The sequence below is a fragment of the Talpa europaea genome (genome assembly GCF_964194135.1).
Source record: "Talpa europaea genome assembly, chromosome: 7".
Taxonomy (NCBI): domain Eukaryota; kingdom Metazoa; phylum Chordata; class Mammalia; order Eulipotyphla; family Talpidae; genus Talpa; species Talpa europaea.
The window spans coordinates 11,180,030-11,198,234 of record NC_140074.1 but is presented as its reverse complement, the minus strand read 5'-3'; the positions used below and the strand labels follow the sequence as shown (position 1 = coordinate 11,198,234).

The following is an 18,205-nucleotide window of genomic DNA, read 5'->3' as shown; positions in this document are numbered from 1 at the left end:
TGTTTGTAAGCCAACCCCACACCTTTCATTTTGCTACGGCAAGGCCCTCAGGAAGAAGAGAAAATCTCAGGGTAGAGCCATAGTTCCATTTATTATCCAACAAACAGTGGGAGGACCAAAGGAGGGGCCCAACCTGGTCACCCTCCCATTATTGCCATGGAGTCCAGTTTGCTTCCCCAACCCAGAGGGCCTAAAGGTGCTCAGCCTAGGGAGAGGATGGACCCAGCCTCTGGCCCCTGGGATGGAGCAGAGTCCAGATGGTCCTGGCCCTAGCACCAACTCGTGAATCCTCACCCTAGGCCTGTCTACCTGGGGCCACCAGAGTCCTCCTTGGAGCCAAACTGGCTAGATCTTGGCTGCCAGGTGCAGCCCCAGACAAGCGGGCTGGAGCCTGGGATCCTGATTCCAGGCTCTGAGCGGGACAGTCTGAGGTCCCAGACTCTAGGGTAGGCCCAGGGCCTTCAGGGCTGCAGCAGGTAGCTGCCTTCATGGCTGGGCTTCTGGGGTGGGGGCGCTTTCTCAGGACAGGGGCCAGGGCTGGAGTTGGGACTGGATTCAGAGAGTGAGTCAATGTCCGCAGAGCGAGAGTGGCAGGCCCAGCAGAGAATGACCCAGAGCAGCAGCAGCAAGAAGCCCACAAGGCCGTTGCAAACGATGGCAATGAGGGCCCCCTGGGAGATGGCTGCCCCCATGACGCGCAGCACCCTTAGATCAGCGCAGACAGCGGGGCTGCCTCAGTGGCAAGGCCCATGCCGAGGCGAGAGTCCGGTTTGGCTGGCCTTCCAAGGAGGCTGTCCTGTTCGCACACTCAGTGGTTCCCGGGTGGTGGGGAGGTCCACATGCGGTCCTGAACCTGTGGGGGATACCCAACAAGGGGACGTGATGAGGAGGGAGGGGGCCGAGCAGAGAAGAAAACCTCTTCCTACATCCCTGGCCTCCCTGGCAGAGGGCTGGTCCCCAGCAGGCCCGAATGCCCCACTGGGCCGATGCCTCATCCTCGGGTCCGGTTCTGGGCACCTGGATGGGGGTGCAGCCCCAGGGGGGAAGCCGGAGTTGGCAGACTCTTCTCTCCTGCTGCTCAGAACCAGGGCCCCGGCCTGCCCTGCCCACCGAGCTGCCAGCTCTCACGCGCCCTGGAAGGGGGCGGGACTGCAGCAGCCCAAGTCCTTGGAGGATGGCGAGGGTACGGCCGGGCCGCCTCCCCCTCTCGGGACGGCAGCCAGCCGGAGGCGCCAGCCCGCACAGAGGGAACTTTGTGGAGGCCCGGCCGGCGCGCGCCTTCGCGCAGGCAGGTGTGTGCGCGTCCAGCTCGCGCTCCGCCCTGGCGCCGCGCCGGGACGCGCGCCCCTGCCCCTGCCGCCCCGCGCCTGGCCCCGGGGGGCTGGCGGTCCCCCCGGCCGGCTCCTCGCGTCCCCCTCCCCGAGCCCGGGTCTCTCTCCGTCTCTGTGTCTCCTCCTCCGGGTCTCCGGGTCCGGGTCTCCCCCGCCGGGCCGAGCCCCCGCGGCCCGCGCGCAGCCCTCCCCGGGGTCCGCGTCCGTCTCCGTGGGGTCCGCGCCTCGCGCCCCCGCCTCTGGGTCTCTGGGCCTCGACCCCCGCGCCCTGGGGGGCCCCCCCTTACCTGAGCCGAGCCCGGCGCGAGCGCGGGCGGGTCCGGGGCGCAGGAACGCCGGGCGCCGACGGAGACCGGCCGCGACGCGGGCGCCCGCGGGCGGGGGGCGGGGGGCGGCGGGCGGCGGCGGCGGGCGGGGGCGCCGTCCCCTCCCCGGCCCTCCCCCTCGGCCGCGCAGCCTCGCCGGCCGCTCCCGCCGCCGCGCGCCCGGGGCGGCCTCCGCCGGGCGGTCTGCGGCGCGCCGGCACCTCCTCCCCCCGGGGCGGCGCCTCCTCCGCGGCCCGCGGCGCTCGGCGGGCGGGGGCGGCCCGAGCGCGGGGTTCGGCGGCGCTCGGCGGCGCTCGGCGGGGCTCGGCGGGGCTCGAGCAGGTTCGGCCGGGCTCGGTGGGCAGCTGAGGCCGCGAGGAGCCCCGCCTCCCGGGGGCCGGGGCCGGCGACCTGGGGCGGGGGGCCGCCCCCCGAGTGGCCGCCGCCGCGACTCCGGTGCGGGGCGTGGGGCGCGAGCGCACCCCGGCTGCGGGGGCCCCGCCGTCCTGCTCCGTCCGGGGGGAAGGGGCGGGGCAAGGCCACCCGCTTGCTGGGGTTTCTGGGACCTCCCGCCCCTGGAAGAGCCGCGCTCCCAACCTCTGAGAGACCAAAGACCCCCCCACCCCGTCTGAGGAAGGCCGGGTCCACGCCTGGGGACACCCCACCCCTTCTCACCCCGCGCGTCCCCGCGACCCCGCCGCACGGCCGCTCCCGCCGGGGTGTGGGCGCTGCGCGTCCCCTGCAGAGGGTCTGGTCGACCCCACACCCCTGGGCCCCAGCAGGTGCGAGCGGCTCTGCCAACTCGAGATCTGGCCACGCATCTCCTGAGCGCCCAGCTCGTCTTGGTGATGAGTGTGTGGTCTGCTCTGCTGCGCGGGGCCTGGGGCCGAGTGGACGCGGGTGCCTGGACCGGGCGTGACTCTCCGTCCTGGGTCTCCTGGGAGGACCGTCAGTGTGGGGGGAGCCATCAGGGAGTGATTTCTCCCTCCTCCCTCAGTGACCTGGACACTCATTCCGTTCTGCAGAGTCTCCCTGAAACTATATCCTGAAGACTCCTGGTGCTCCCAAATCTGGGGTTCTGGACTTAGTGCCTGGAAGTGTGGTGATTCCCGGTTCTTGACCTCGGCAAGTTACCTAACCTCCTTTAGCCTCAGCTTCCTCATCTGTAAAATGGTTATAGTAAGAGCACCTCTTAGGGGTGCAATTCACTAATTTTTTTAATATCAGACCAGCCACACCTCAGCAAACACTAACCTACACAACCCCAAAGGAGCGCTTCCAACGGGGGGAAATTCACATGACATCCCTACACATCCAAATGCAATCTCGAAAACGGAAAGGGTAGGGTAAAATATGCTGAAAGACTGAGTCACCCAAACCTACTGAATTACATAGAGACTGGCTAAAATAAAATGTGGGGGCCCTACTGAGTTTACCAGAGTGGATTAATTTTAGTTTCCCCTGACCCTGTTAGCCAGCAGGGTGGGGGCATTGTGAAGAAGATCAAATCAGGAACAGAGGCGACCTGTGTCACAGCACATCTGAGCGTGCTGCAAATGAATATGCGACCCAGCTGCAGGAGTTCAGATTTTATTCCAAAAACAGTGGGGAGCCACTGAAGAATTTTGAGCAGAGGAGTAACATGATCACATTCAGAAGTTAGAAGTTTATGGCCTGGGCTGCTGGGTGGAGAGGAGCATTGAAGGCATTTGAGAGTGAAGGCAAGGAGTAATGACAAGGGCCTGAAATGATGTAGGGAGGGAAAGAGAAAGGAGAGCATTGATGCTATTTGGGAGGTAAGCCTGGAGGAGAGCTTAGAGACCTAGACCTATGGAATATGAGGGGTGAAAAGGAGGGAATTGTCTCGGAGAATACCAGGTTGGTGACTAGGGGTACAGTGAAGCCATTTACTAAGATATAGAATACATGAGAAGGGGTGAGTTTCAGGGTGCTGGGGTGGGATGGTGACTTCAGCTTTGCATGTGCTGTATTTGAGGTACCAATTGGACACACAAGTTGAGATGTCCAATAGATACTTGGATAAACAGGTCTGGGGTTCAGGAGAGAGGTCCAGGCTCAAGATAACATTTTGTGAGTTGTCAGCAAAAAGTAATAGTCAGGGCCTCCCTGGTGGCGCAGCGGTGGAGCGCTGGGTTGCGAAGCTGCCCGCGGCCTCTGCGGCACCGGTTCAATCCCCGGCTGCTCCCTGGCCACCAGAGGAGGGTCCCACATGGCGCGCAGACCTCTCCTGCCACCCGCTGCTCCCCTCAGCAGTGTACTTCGGTCCTTCTGCCTGCTCTGCTCCCCACTCTGGCTCTGGTGAGTTCTCTCACCCTCCCGCGCTTCTGACTGTGCCCAGTGCATGTATAAACAAAACAAACAAACAAGCAAACAAATAAAGAAAAACATGCCTCTATTAAAAAAAAAATCTTTAAAAAAAAAAAAGTAATAGTCAAACCAGAAAAGGGATGAGCTCCCCCAAGAAGAGTAAAAACTGATTTAAACAAGAAGATACACTTAAAAGCAGATGCTGAAATCTAAAGACAGGAATGCCTCAGGAACCACTAGAACTCAAAAGCCATTAAATTCTCTCTCTACCTCTCATCTCTATTACTTGCTACCTATCTCCTTCATTTCCCTTCCCCACTACCCCCTCTTTTTATCCTCTCCCCTTTATACTTCCCCCAGACTTGTTTACATGTGTGTGTTCTCACACACATGCTGAAAAACAAGACTTCAAACCACCCCAAAGCTTAAAATCTTCTTGTCTAGGCATCTAAGGGGATTCTGGCTTTTTCTTGGTTGCAGTTTGCACATTCTTCAGGATACATAGTAATTGACTTACCTTACTTAGTTAAATGCTTAACTCTGGACTAATCAACCAGGAGCCTAAAAGTTGCCCACAGGATAACCCCGTGGATATAGGGGCAGGAGGGTTTCCAGGAGAGGAAAGATCCCTCAAAAGCAGAACGGCTGGTATTCACTGTAGCCACCCTTTGTTTTTCCAACACATACATCATTTTCCTATGATTCCAAAAAATGTCCTCACCTACGCAATCCTACCATGCACATAAATTTACCTCCTTTCCAGCGGAGGGCAATTCAGTGCCACATGCGACTACTGTATCTGGAGTCACATCATAGCACACAATTCTTCAAGTACAGGTGCTCGGGGTAATGAATGTCCTTCCATGTTCTGGAGTCAGGTCTCTGGAAGATGCAAATATGGTTTCGAATAATTCCATTACCTTTGTTTGAACTACCTTTAAACCACACACCCCTCCCCACCCAAAAAACCCTCCTCATATTTAGAGATGGAAGAAATAAGAGACTATAATGGAGTGAAAAAGAAGGAGCTGCACAGTGGTCACCAATCACAAAAAAATCGATTTTTTTTTTTTTTTTGTCCATGAATAACTGAAAATGATGAGACTAGAAAGCTCACAGCATGTTTGTTGGCTCACTTGGTTGGCTACAGCATTCTGCAGTCAGCCAGTCTGGCTGCCCCAAGTTATGTTTGCAAGAAGGAGATCCCTTATCCACTGTGCCGAGCACCAATGTGGAGAATTTCTCTGAGGGGCTCTGCACTGATTAGCACTACACTTTCTGGTGGTGTCTTAGGGATTATCCTGGGATTGAGCAATCACAGATCTCGGCATTTATGAGGATTGGGTGTGATTTTATTTTTCCTCCCAGATAATACAGTTCTTTTAAAACCATAATCAGCTGTCTGTCAATTTTAGCTGGGAGAGAATTCTTTTTGCCAGTAACATATTTCATTGATCGAGGGCACATTTTTCCCCCTAGTTTAAATAATTCTGAGCTCAGAAGATGTCTTACAATTAATAGCATTAATCATTTTTAGCCCCTTTTTTTCTTAGTAATTAATAAAATAACTTAATAGAATCCACTCTGGACAGTTGAGGCATAAAAGGGATTTATTTATTTATTATTACGGATTTATTTATTTATGCACACAAGATCTGGGATACAGGACAGAGGTGCGGGTGAGGAGGATGGATAGGTGAGAGGATTCACCAGAGACAGAGTGGGGAGCAGAAGAGGCAGATTGACTGAAATACACTGCTGAGGGGAGCAGTGGGTGACACAGGAGAGGTCTGCTGCGCCATGTGGGTCACCTCCCTGGCTGGGGATTAAACTCCTGCTGCAGTGGCAGCGGATTGCTTCATAGTGCTGCGACTTAACCCCTGTGTCACCAAGGAGGCCCCATAAAAAGGGATTTATTAAATGACACTTAGATCAGAATTATTAAGCGAGCTGGGGAGATGTACTTGAGGCTAAGTTTCTAGGAACAACACCCAAACCTTACCACACAACCTGATGAGGAAACCACAGCCATTGCCACTCCAGATAGTAAGCACCAAGAGTTCAATTTGCCCATTTTACAAGCTCTATGGTTCTTCTGTGGTAGGAACTCAATACTGCAATCACTGGGAAACCACTGCTGTTACCTCAGCGCCACTCCTCCCTCGCCAAACCAGACATTAAGTACTGACACCAGTAGCAGAAATCAAAGAAAGCCCTATGTCCAACCTACTTCCTTCTCAAGTCAAGGTTAACTGGGTAACCCAAGTTACAAACAACTCCCTGATCTTACTAGCTTAAAAGGTAAGACAAAGATGTAGTTCTCGCTCATGCTACAGTTCTAGCGTGGGTGGAGGGTGGAGTCACTCAGGATGCCACCTTCTTTTTTTTTTTTTATTTAAGATTTCTTTATTTATTTTATACAAGCACTGGGTACAGTCAGAAGCGCGGGAGGGTGAGAGAATTCACCAGAGCCAGAGCGGGGAGCAGAGCAGGCAGAAGGACCGAAGTACACTGCTGAGGGGAGCAGTGGGTGGCAGGAGAGGTCTGCGCGCCATGTGGGACCCTCCTCTGGTGGCCGGGGAGCAGCCGGGGATCGAACCGGCGCTGCAGAGGCTGCGGGCAGCTTCGCAACCCAGCACTCAACCGCTGTGCCACCAGGGAGGCCCAGGATGCCACCTTCTTGATACAAACCTTCAGCATTTGCTGTGCCAGAGAAGAGTAAGGAAAAAAAAAACATTCACTGGCCTCTGATCACATTGCATTGATGGAACAAACCTCATGGCCGCACCTCACATCCATGGACAAGGGAAGTGCCATCCTCCTGGTGCTCAATAGGAGAGAACTGGAAATATTGTTGAATTTCAGTGATATTTACCTCTCATATGGTTTACTTACAAATCAAAGTCTCATGTGAGGGAGGTATCAAGGCTGTAAACAAGCTAAGAGGGATACTGAGAATTTCAGTTCTGACTTCTGTATTGAAGAGGGAGGAAACTGGAATTTCAACTGGGAATTTTCCCATAGAGAAAAGCAGAGTTCGACTGTCACAATCAATATTAGAATTTTGTAGGACCATGTTTTCTGAATCTTCAGGCTTGCTAAGAAAATGCAAGGTCTGGGAGGGTCTTTTCGTTTTTGATAGTGTCTGGAGGCCCTCTCATTCCCTCTGCCTCTGCCTCTGGTTTCATGGGAAATCATAGGCCGAAGTGACAGTGCTGGAAGACTTTCTTCTTCAACCTGCCCTGGAATGATGCCCTTTCCTCACCCACATGCCAGTCAACTCACTTTATGCTGGGAGGTACCAGCACTTTTGCCTGTAGGAACATTCAGAATGGGTGGTCTGTAAGTATTTTACTTGGATAAGAAAAAGTGTTTCAGTTTTGACTTCAGCCAGTTAGACTAGGAGATAAATCATTATGTGCCTTGCTGGACTGCAGACACTGCATTATGGGCTGTTCTCTAAAGCCCATGCCCTAAGAAAGGGAGAGATCCTAAGGAGGAGGCGGAGGAGGGGAGGAAGAGTAGGAATTGGGAAGCCCAGCTTGTCCCTCACCTGCCACCTCTCTGGAGAGAAAAAAAAAGGAGAGAGTTATCCTGGTGCAGGGGCCACGCTAATCTTTTCTGTACCAATTTTAGTATATGTGCTGCTGAAGTGAGCACAATAAATCCAGCTTCTGACAATTCTCAACTTTACAGCTTAAATCCAAGCACCCAACAAGATACTGGCTTGTTTTTTTCAGTCTCAGTTCTGGTGTGTCTCAGTTCTAGTTCCAGTTCCAAAATGCCCTAGGGACTTGCTGTCATCAACCTGACTTGGGTCAGATGCATTCCCCGCACCAGTGGTCTATGGGGGTGGGGGCTGGCTCCTGTGATAACCATATGAGTGAAGGCGACCCAGTCAGAAAGGGGAACCATCCAAGCAAAACATAAAGGCGTGCACATACTAACACACATGGATGGGGTGGGGGTGGGGGATTAATCTGCAAAATAAATAAGGAAGGTGCTATTAGAGAGGTAGAAGGAAAACCAGGAGGGAACGTAGTTTCAGGGAAGCTAAGGAAAGACAGAGTCCATTAAGAGGGAGGGGTCAGCAATCCAGAATGTCAGAGAGAGGTCAAATAGTTTATAGAGAAAAGAGACTTTTGAACATGAAGGCTGTTGATAATCTTGGCAAGAAGTAGTTCCAGTGGGCATGGGGTATGTGGTGGGTGCCAGATTTCAGTGGTTTCAAGAGTGAGTAAGAAGTAGAAGCAATATAATTCATTCATTCAATGGAATTAAATATAAAAATTAGGAGGAAGGAGAATATGAAAAGATGTAAGACTCAGAGCAAGTTTTTTTTTTTTAATTTCTAAAAATTTCTTATATGTTTCTTACATGGGAATGTTTAGATACTGGTGGGAAGGAACTAGGAAAAAGGGTACAATTGATAGCTATTTTTATTATTACTGCGCAGATCCAGGCAGCCTGGGCAGAAGCTAAGGCCTGGTAGAAGGTGTGAGCCATTTCAACTTTTCCCAGGCCACACCAGAAAGTAGGGCAGAAAGAGGAGGTGCCTGGTCTCAGCATTGGGTGACCCAGGTGGGGGCCTGGGATTGTACTGTGATCTGGGCCTAGACAGAGAGGCCTTGTGTGGAGAACAAAGGCAGAGCCAGTCCTCAGGCGGGTGGGGGCAGGGTGGACACAAAGCAATTAAGCTCTGGGACAGGCAAACTTGTCATGTGCTCTGATTTCCCTTCTCAAAACCCTGCCTGTCACAGGCCCCTCCCCACCTGCTGGCTCCTTAATGTCCCTGCCAGACTGTCACCTCCTTTCTCAATTCTGTTTCCCCATCTCCCCTCACCCCTCAGCTGCTGCCCCCACCCTCTCCTCATCCCTGAAGCTGGCTCACCAATAACACTTTCACCTCTTCTTATCCAGCAAATTCTTTTTAGTCTTATTTTTGTTGACTTCTTGACAGCATTGAAACCCGTGGATGCTTTTTTGAAACTATCTTCCCTTGTCTTTCACAAAGCTACTTCCTCCTGGGAACATTTATTCCTCCTCCTAGATGGAGCACCTGGGTGCTGCCATAGCTTTGCGTTCATCACAGATGTTCCTAGCCTGCAAGCATAACAGACCCATGGAACAGACGAAGGAACTGGGGTTCAAGGCAATCAAGAGGTCTTTCTAAGTTTCCACAGGTAGATAGCCTGGCTCAAGACTCAAACTTGTTAACTTGCCCTCAACTCCAGCAACTGTCTGTCTCCCTTGCCTCTCGGGCCCCTCCTTAGCTTCCTTGGTGGACTGTGATCTCTACACCCACTCTCTTCTCTCATCTCCCTAAATGAGCTCCTCCTCTGCATCTGTGGCTTCATCCTGCCCATTTTCATGCTGACCATGCTTGAACACCAATCCAGACCTCCCTCCCAAGTGCCATACTGGCATTTGTGATGGCCACTGCTGTTGCTGTTGCTACTAAAAGCTAAGATTTATGGAATGTGTACAACATGACAGGCACTGTGCTCATTTCGTTGTATACATCATCTCATTAAGCCCTTACAAGAGCCTTATGAGATAGGTGCTATTATCCCACTTTCCAATTATGGAAACTGAGCCTTAGTCAGCTGGTCCAAGGCCAATGAGTCCAGGTTCGTCTGACCCCTGAGTGCATTCTCTTAACTGCTGACCAGATGCCTTTTACCAAGAGGCCCCACAGGCGCCTTCCACTCGACATTTCTATATCTGAGCTTGCCTACCCCTTACTTGCTGCATGACCATAGGCGAGTGATTGAATGGCTGAGTCATAGCTCTTCTTGACTTCCCAAAGTTGGTCCTCCTCATGTGCTTGGTCCTACCATCCACAGGGGTCATGCAAGACTCTTCCTTGTCCCTTCCCTCCCCACCCTACATTCATCAAAACTTGGGGACCATGTGCTCTAAAAAACACCCTTCTCACTGCCCCAGGCTTTGTCTATTTCCCTGCTTGCTCTAGAGCATTCCATGCCACTCAAAGCACCTTGCCAGGTCTCTCAGTCACCATGGGCTCCATACTCTCTTTCCTCCTCGCCTTCCATTGCATGGCCCCCAGAGCAGTCTTTCCCAAACACAAGTCTGCCCGCTCTCAAGGTCCCCTGACTCTCAGGAGAAGCCCCTGAGCCTCAGCCCGGCTCTAAAGCCCAGACTTCCTGGTGCCACCTCCTCCTCCACAGCTCCAGCTCCCAGCCAACCCACAGCCAACCCCTGGATGGTCCTCTCCATTCCTTCCTTCCTTTTCTTTCTTTCCCTGCCCTTCCCTCCTGAAGTAGGGGTGTCCTCTTTCTCTCCAGAGCTCCCCCTGCCTGCACTGCTATGTGTTTTCCTGATCCACTGAGCCCAGCGGTGAGTATGCAAAATCGGCAATGTTTATCTATTTTATTAAAACTAAACATATGGTTGCACAACAATGTGAATATACTTAATCCTGTGGAACTGTGCATTTACAAATAGTTAAAATGATAAAACTAAATTAAATGTAACTCTTCTCTTAGGTCCCAAACCCTGGACTGTTAGGAAGGTCATCTTGGCAGCTCCTTTCACCCCATCCTCCCAACTGTGCAGAAGTCCTGGGTATTCTATGCTGTAATTCATGTGGTCTCGGCTGAGAGGCCCAGATTGGAAGCTCACTGCCCAGGATCCTCCCTTCCCAAGCCCTCCCTGCCCCCTTTCCTGGGGCATCTTTCGGGGGTCATCTGTGGACCCCGCCTGCCCATGCAAACACAGGCCCCCTCTTCAAGTGGGGAGGGGGATTCTCTGGATTGCTGTGCCCCTCCCCACTCTCCATAGTATTCTCCCCTCAAGATGCTCAGACTGCCAGAAGTACTCAGGAAGATGTCTGTGACTCAGCCTGGGATCGTGGATCCTCACTCCAAGAGACAAGGAGGGAAAAAGACCCCACCTTCTACCTGAGACAGTCTCGCATGAGACTGGGACAAAATTCAGTTAAACATCTCAGTAAATTATCCTGGCACACCAACTCCTGCTTCAGGTGGTCAAATTCCTTAAGGGCAGAAATCCAAAAGTATCCTTCCCTGTATATATAAATACATACTAACCCACATACACACAACCCACAAAGCAGAGCCGCACATACATACATGAAAAGACACATGTATGCAGAAACAACAAGTCTACCCACAGACACATGTAGCTGCATAAAAACACACATCTATGGAGACACACATTTTTAACACTCATTACACACATATAGGTGTAATTCAGGAAAATACATATGAAGAGATTTGTAGGTTTCCATGGTGCACACACACACATGCTCCCTCAAAGGTAAGCCAGCAGGTTCACACAACAGGTGTCAGTGAATGTGTTTTGGATCAATGCCTGACGAAGGAAGTCAGAGATAAAGGCATAGATTAGTCTTCTAGAGACTGGAAGAGTGTGTGTGTGTGTGTGTGTGTGTGTGTGTGTGTGTGTGTAGGATAGACTAGAGAGAGAGAGCCAGGTAGAAATAGGGATGGGGAAGGACAGATCTTTCACTGATGAAGGGGATAGTGGTTATTCATAAGGTACCAACTACAACTACTCACCTAGCCCTGGTTATTCATCTGTTCATTTAATAATTTCTGAGTTGGGTCCTCTGCTGAGCTAGGTAGGCAGAGAGGGCTAGGGCTTGGTCTTGTCCTCACAAATGCACAGTCTGTGAGGGCTATCTTTCCACGAGCAACTATAACATGGAGAGGTGACTGCTGCCGTGGGGGATGCACATCCCACCTCTGGGCAGTGGTGGAAAGTAGGCAACGTCAGGGAAACTGGAATCAAATATTGAGCAAGTAGAAGCTGACTGGATGAAGGAGATGAACGAGAAGGTCAATTTGGGTTAAGAGAACAGCACATAGGAAGGTGTAAGCATTAGTTTCCCGTTGCTGCTGTAATAAATTACCATAAATTTAGTGACCTCAAACAAGACAGATTTATTCTCTCATAATTTCAAAGGTCAGAGGTCTGAAATCAATTTCACTGGGCTAACGTCAAGGTGTAGGCAGGGCTAGATCCTTCTGGAGACTGAGTTTATTTCCTCATCTTTTCAGCTTCAAGGGGCTGCCTGTATTCCTTGGCTTGCAGACCCTTCCTCCTGTCCCATCATCCCATCATCTGTCCCCTGACTCTGACGCCTCCTTTTTCTATCAGGATGGCTGTGAATTACATGGGACAACCTGATAATCCATTTTAACCTTCTACCTCAATATTCCTAATCACATCTGCAAAATCCCTCCACCACATAAGTTAATACTCACAGGTTCTGTGATTTAGAATGTGGATATATGAGGGCCATAACTTCATTTACCATAGGGGGTGACAAATAAACTCACAATCTTCAAAACTTCCTTTAATGTAAATCTTATCACCAGCAAAGATGGCTCATCTCTTGGCTGACTGAATAAATAAATAAACCTCTCTTTAAAAAAGAATAAATAAATAATAGACTGGAAAAGATATGTGCCATTTTTTTTAAAATTACCTGTATGCCATACAAAAGAATGCAAAGAAAAACACAGCAAAGCACTCAAAATCTTACCACCCACAAATGATTACCAAAATTAACATTTGGTAAGCACGTAAACATATAAAAAGAGGAGTATTAAGAGAAACAGGGGGCCTCCCTGGTGGCGCAAGGGGTTAAGTGCCGCACTATGAAGCAATCCACAGCCTCAGCAGCATGAGTTCGATCCCCAGCCGGCCAGGGAGCAACCCACATGGCGAGGCAGACCTCTCCTGTCTCATCCACTGCTCCCCTCAGCAGCGTATTTCAGTCAGTCTGCCTGTTCTGTTCCCCTCTCTGTCTCTGGTGGATCCTCTCACCCGACTCCTGCACCTCTGGCCTGTACCCCAGTTCTTGTATGCATAAAGAAAGAAATCTTTTTTTTAAAAAAAGGGGAAAGACAGGTAGAAAAAAGAGGTAAAAATATATATATAAGATTAGGACATACTAAGAAGTTATTTTGTTAACCAAAAGTACAAAGTATACTTTAACATTTTTTTTACATAGAAGAAGTGGGGTGTAAACCAGGGGTGGGGTGTGTGTTAGAGGATTCACTAGAGACAGAGTGGGGAGCAGAACTGGCATATTTACTGAGATACACTGCTAAGGGGAGTTGGGGGGAGATAGGAGAGATGTGCCATACTGGTGATAGGGCTGAGACTTAACCCCTAGGCCACCAGAGAGGCCCTACAAAGTATGCTTTTTACTTGAATTTAATAGAGGGAAAAGAAACTAAGGAGAAAATGAAGGACTAGCTCAACTTTTGCTAAATATTTCTTCACCTCAAAAAAAATTCATTCATATAAGACCCCTCTTGAGTAAAGAAAAAAAGATTTAGATTGAAAAGGTGGGGTAGAAGCTTTCCCATGATGTTTCAGTTTTATACCCTCTGATATCATCACTGTTCTACCTTCCTTCTCGTTCCATCTCTCCAGATGATGTTGCCAGTGTTGTTTTTGCTTTATTAGGATGCATAATATTTACATTTTGTTCCGCACCTAAAATTCCCACAGTTGAATCTTAATGGAATTAATTGAATTAGTGGGATTAACCTCAAAGGAATTAATCTTCAACCCCAGGCCTTTGACTACAAACCTCCCTTCTTGAGGTTTGACTCATCTCTTGGCTGACTGAATTTTTTCATTAAGTAGTTCTTTCCAGAAGGGCTGGAGTTCTGTATTCCTGATTTCATAATTGGATTAACCACTTGGTTGGTTTGTTTGGGGGTGATACTTTTTAACCCTCACATCTTTGAAGATATTGCTTCGTTATCTTCGTCCATTGGCTGTTATCTTGAGAAGTCTAAGGTCACACTGAATTCCATTCACGCTTCCATGTCTGTGACTTGTTTTTTTTCTGCTTGTTCCTAAAATTATTATTTTATCCTCAGTTTGGTAATTAAATAAATGTCTTAATGTCCATTATTCTGTTTCAATTTGTCTGATATATGGTGTGTGCTTTAAATCTGAATATTCATTTCTTCCTTCATTTCAGGGAAAGGGTTTCTGTATTTCATACAATAATATCTTCTTTTCCATTTTTCAAATCTCCACGGTCACCAACAACTATTCTTATGGTAGCTCATCTTTGTATTTCTATTAACTTTACTCTAATTACTTTAATATCTATTTTTCCCACCACATTTACTCTCAATAATTTGGGTCTTTGCTACACAACATTACTTTGTTTTTCAGCCATATATCTAGTCTGTGTTTTGCTGTTTCTAGTTTATTTATTCCATCTACAATGGTATTATTTCAGTCCCTCATTATTCTCCCTTTTCATCTTGTTCTGTTATTTTATCATCTTGTCTTTGAGTTCTTGTTCTATTATTAAGGCCTTCTTTAATGGGAAGAACTTGCCAGGAATCTGTTCTTATTGTGTTTTCTTCTATATTGGGTTCATTTTTTTTTTTTTTATCTGTCTTCCCTGTTCCTTTCCTTCCCTCCTACCCCCTCTCCTGGCTTTCTCCCCTCTCCTCTACTTCCCCCCTACCAGTGTTGTGGCCATGGTCTGTGTGTCTAAAGGTCATGCCATTTTCTTTCCTCTTACATCTGTCATGGCTCATGTGAGTGGACCTCTCCTTGCTCTGGAGTGGAATCCTTCAGCCCCTTCCCATCTTGTCTGGACCAGTTTATCTTCCCCCGGGAGCTATGGGCTGAAGGTTGGCTATTGCTTTTTAACCCTCCTAACCCAGTTCTGTGGTCTTGAATGCTTTGGCTAGGGCTGCCTGCTGACCTTGAGCTAGTGCTGTCTCTCCTCCGAGGCTCTGTTAGAAATCTTGTTCCAGCTAGAGGAACACCACACCACCAGCAATCTTTAGACTTTGGCTTGTCCCCCCAACCTCAGCTCCATACCCTAGAAAATACCGAGCCACGGCAGCTCCTTGATTCTCCTGAGCTCTCATGGAGGAACACAGGGGCTTCTACTCACAAAGGTTTTTCCCCAGATTTTCCCGGAGGCTATCTATTCACTCAACAGTCTACTTCTCTCAGATTACAGGATATTAGCGAGAATTTTTGGAGTTCAGTTGACTTATCTTTTCTGTTTCTTTCCTTGGCTATCACATTTTAAGATACTTGAGCTTGTTTTTGCTTTGACTTTTATTTTGTTGTTGGGGGGGAAAGGCAGGTCGACTGATTCTTGGTCCGTTTCATGTTACCACCCTAACCCATAGATCCCTACCATGCCTCGTCTATACCTCTCTCCCCTGAGACTCCCTTCTCTGGGCAAGACCCTGGCAGCCCCCATGAACTCAGCCTGAGCACATGGTAGGGGGTTCAGTTCATGGTAAAAGGGGAATAAGCAGGGATTATTTCATGGAAGCAGTAGCAGAGGACCTCAAAACTTCACAGGAGAGCATCCTGGGTAGGGCACTGCATGAACCAAGCCAAGGAGGTAGGAGGATATAGGAAGAATGGAGAAAAAAAGGACAGATGGGGGCAGGGGTGTTCAACGGGAGAAGCACCAGCCAAAAGGAATAAGAGAAGCTGGAGCAGAGAGTAAGGAGGGCCCAGGGGTGCACACTGGCCTCAGGTTGCCCATGTATGTGAGCAAAGCACGTATTTCCTGTGTCTGGACTCTCAGGGAACGCTACAGTTGGCAAAGGCAGGGGCAGGCAGGGAGGTCTGGTTCTTCGTTTCCTCTCCCAATCTCAGACCTGCCCAGGGAAACTTCTCTGACTGCCTCATTCCCACGGCTCCCTTGTCCTGGTACTCCATAGTTCTCCTGCTGTCTTCCCTACAGCCACAGGTTTAAGGCCTTGGCCATGGCCATAACAGGCACACGCCGCACCACCAGCTACCCATTAACACACCACGGCTGTGCCCCGGCCACCCAGTCATACAGAAAGTGCCTGGTTGCACATCCTCACAACTTGCGCGTGATGGCCCAGCCACACATGCTTTTGGGGCACTTTGCACACAGCCCCATGCTGTCTGGCTTCCTCTCTGGGGCTGTTACCTCTGATTCTCCTGAGAGCTTGCCCTGCCCCCTGGTGGTCATTCTCCAAGCCACTGCCCTTCCGGAAGGGTCCTAATTATTCATCCCCTCCAGAGTTTTAGTCCCTCCCCAAAGAGTTTTGCAGTTTTGAAAAGCCTCTCCTGGAGACTGGTGCTGTCAGACCAGACCCGCCCAGATCCACTCGCTCACAGATCCGCCTCTCCCACCAGATTGGCACTGTCAGGCAAGGCCTTCTCAAATGGTGCGACCAACTGTCCCAGTTTGCCTGGGACTGAGTGGTTCCCCACGACTTAAAGTATTCAGTGTGAGGACTGGCAAAGTCCCGAGCAAACCAAGATTAGTTGGTGACCCTGTTCTCACATCATGTGCCTTCAGAGTAGTCTCTCTGACTGGACCCCTCAGATACTCTTTAGATCAGCCTACCTGCTCAGACAGGTTCTTCTAAGCAAGACCCCAGACTGTATCCCAGGCCAGCCTCCTCTCAGAGTAATCCTGTCACACAGGTCCTCTCAGATGCACTTACCTCCAGCAGCCTTCCTCCTCAGTGTCCTGACGATCAGGTTTTCCAAGCCTCTCTCCTCAGACTCCCCTCCACAAACCTCCTTTGCCTCAGCCCTCTTCTGAGGATTACACCCCAATCCTTTCCTCCTCCAGGACTTTAGCCCTGCATCCCCAGACAGATAACACTCTCTGAGGATCAGATCTCCTCCTGGCCAGATCCACTAACTCTGGGCAATGGACACAGTGGACATGTGGTCTCAAGACAAAGACAGGTGCAGGACACAGAGCTGGGGCTTGGAGCCAAGCATTCCATTCTCTCCATGTGAGAATGAACTTTCTTAGAATTTCAGCCCAGGGAGGCCGTGACTCACTAGCTCTGGTGCGTTCTCAGCACGGGAGGATGCCCAGGAGGGATTCCTGCCCAGTATCTCCCATCCACCCCTCCTCCCCTGGCTGGCTGCTGGGAAGGCAGGCTTGGGACTTGTGCGCTGATCGCCACCAGCCTGGAGCCAGAATGAAGGGGAGGAGAGCAGCCGAGAGGGGGCAGTAGAGGCCAGGACAGTCCCCAGCGCGGGTCAGAGAGACACAGCAGCCATAAGCTGGGGTTTTGACCAGGGCAGGAACAGAGAGGGAGGCAAAGGGGGATGGCCTGATAGTAGGGGAAGAGGAATCGAGACATAGATGAGGATGGAGACATATGCAGACACACAGAGAGACAGAACCACAGAGAGAGATTCTGAGATGGGGAAGGCAGGAAGAGAGAAATCGAGAAGACAGAAACACAAAGATGGACATGGGGAAAGAGATGGCCAGAGACAAAGAAGAAAGCAGAGACAGGAGATGGAGACAGAGCGAAACACAAATTTAGGGGCCAGGACCAAGACATACTCCAAGATAAGAATGAAACAGAGACAGAACCAGAAATGGAAATGGGTTCAGTCAAAAGAGGAGGGGGCAGAGACAAGTCAGCATGGTACAGATGGGGGCTGGGGGTGCCCATCTCCAGTATACTTTGGGGGAGCAAAGAGCTAGTGTGCTGGAAGGCTGGGCCGCTTGTGCATCAAGACTAGAATCCAAACCTCCCACCACGGCCCTTCTCTCAGCAGCGTTTTATTTCTCCAGGTTCTGATTTTGCTCTGAGAACTGATGTCGATCTTTCTCCCCAGCTCCCTAGAACCACATGGGAAATAGCAGATGTGGAGGACAGTACTCAGGGGAGGCAGCAGCAGACAGCAGCCAAGACCCTCCAAGGCGAGCAGCCTCTGCGAGGTCAAGGTCCAGGACCTCCAAGAAGGGATGGCCATCCCCAGGCCCAGTCCAGTCCGAGGAGATGGTACTGCCTTTCCAGCCACCTCGGGGTTTGGAACAGGGCTGTCTCTCCCTCTTGGGATTGGGGGCAGGGAGATGGCCCAGTCTTCTCCATCAGCCACCGAGGCTCCAACAGCCCCCCTCCCCTACTTCTCCTCCCCAGGCCCCACATAATTGCTTTCCCATGTTGCTAATGGAGGCCAGATTGCTGATGCCCAAGCCCTGGGTGGGCGGTGGGTGGGTCAGGGCTGACCAAGGCTCTCAAGGCAGGAAGGTAGCACAGGCTAGGCACCCCCTAACCTCAGAGCCCTTACCCCAAGGACAGGGAAGGGGGAGGCTCAGACTCATCCTAGGAATACAATGTCCTTGGCAAGAGTTGGTGACCCTTGTTCCGTTCACCCCTGCTGGACCTGGAGTACAGAGTCAGGCCTGAGCCACACCTCACAGGCACCAGA

General features: G+C 50.7%; 1 protein-coding gene across 1 annotated transcript; it reads right to left on the bottom strand.

The window, feature by feature from the left end:
* Nucleotides 1-114: 114 nt before the first annotated feature.
* On the bottom strand, nt 115-1,736 carry ENHO (energy homeostasis associated). The gene is made up of 2 exons (XM_084237320.1): nt 1,619-1,736; nt 115-853 (listed from the first exon to the last, which is right to left on the bottom strand). The coding sequence occupies exon 2, from the start codon at nt 690-692 to the stop codon at nt 462-464; it is 231 nt and encodes a 76-aa protein (XP_084093446.1). The 5' UTR covers nt 693-853; nt 1,619-1,736; the 3' UTR covers nt 115-461.
* Between the last annotated feature and the right edge of the window lie 16,469 nt (nt 1,737-18,205).

Bases quoted from the DNA above. Each gene is read 5' to 3' on its own strand.
- ENHO (XM_084237320.1), bottom strand. From the start codon at position 692: ATGGGGGCAGCCATCTCCCAGGGGGCCCTCATTGCCATCGTTTGCAAC.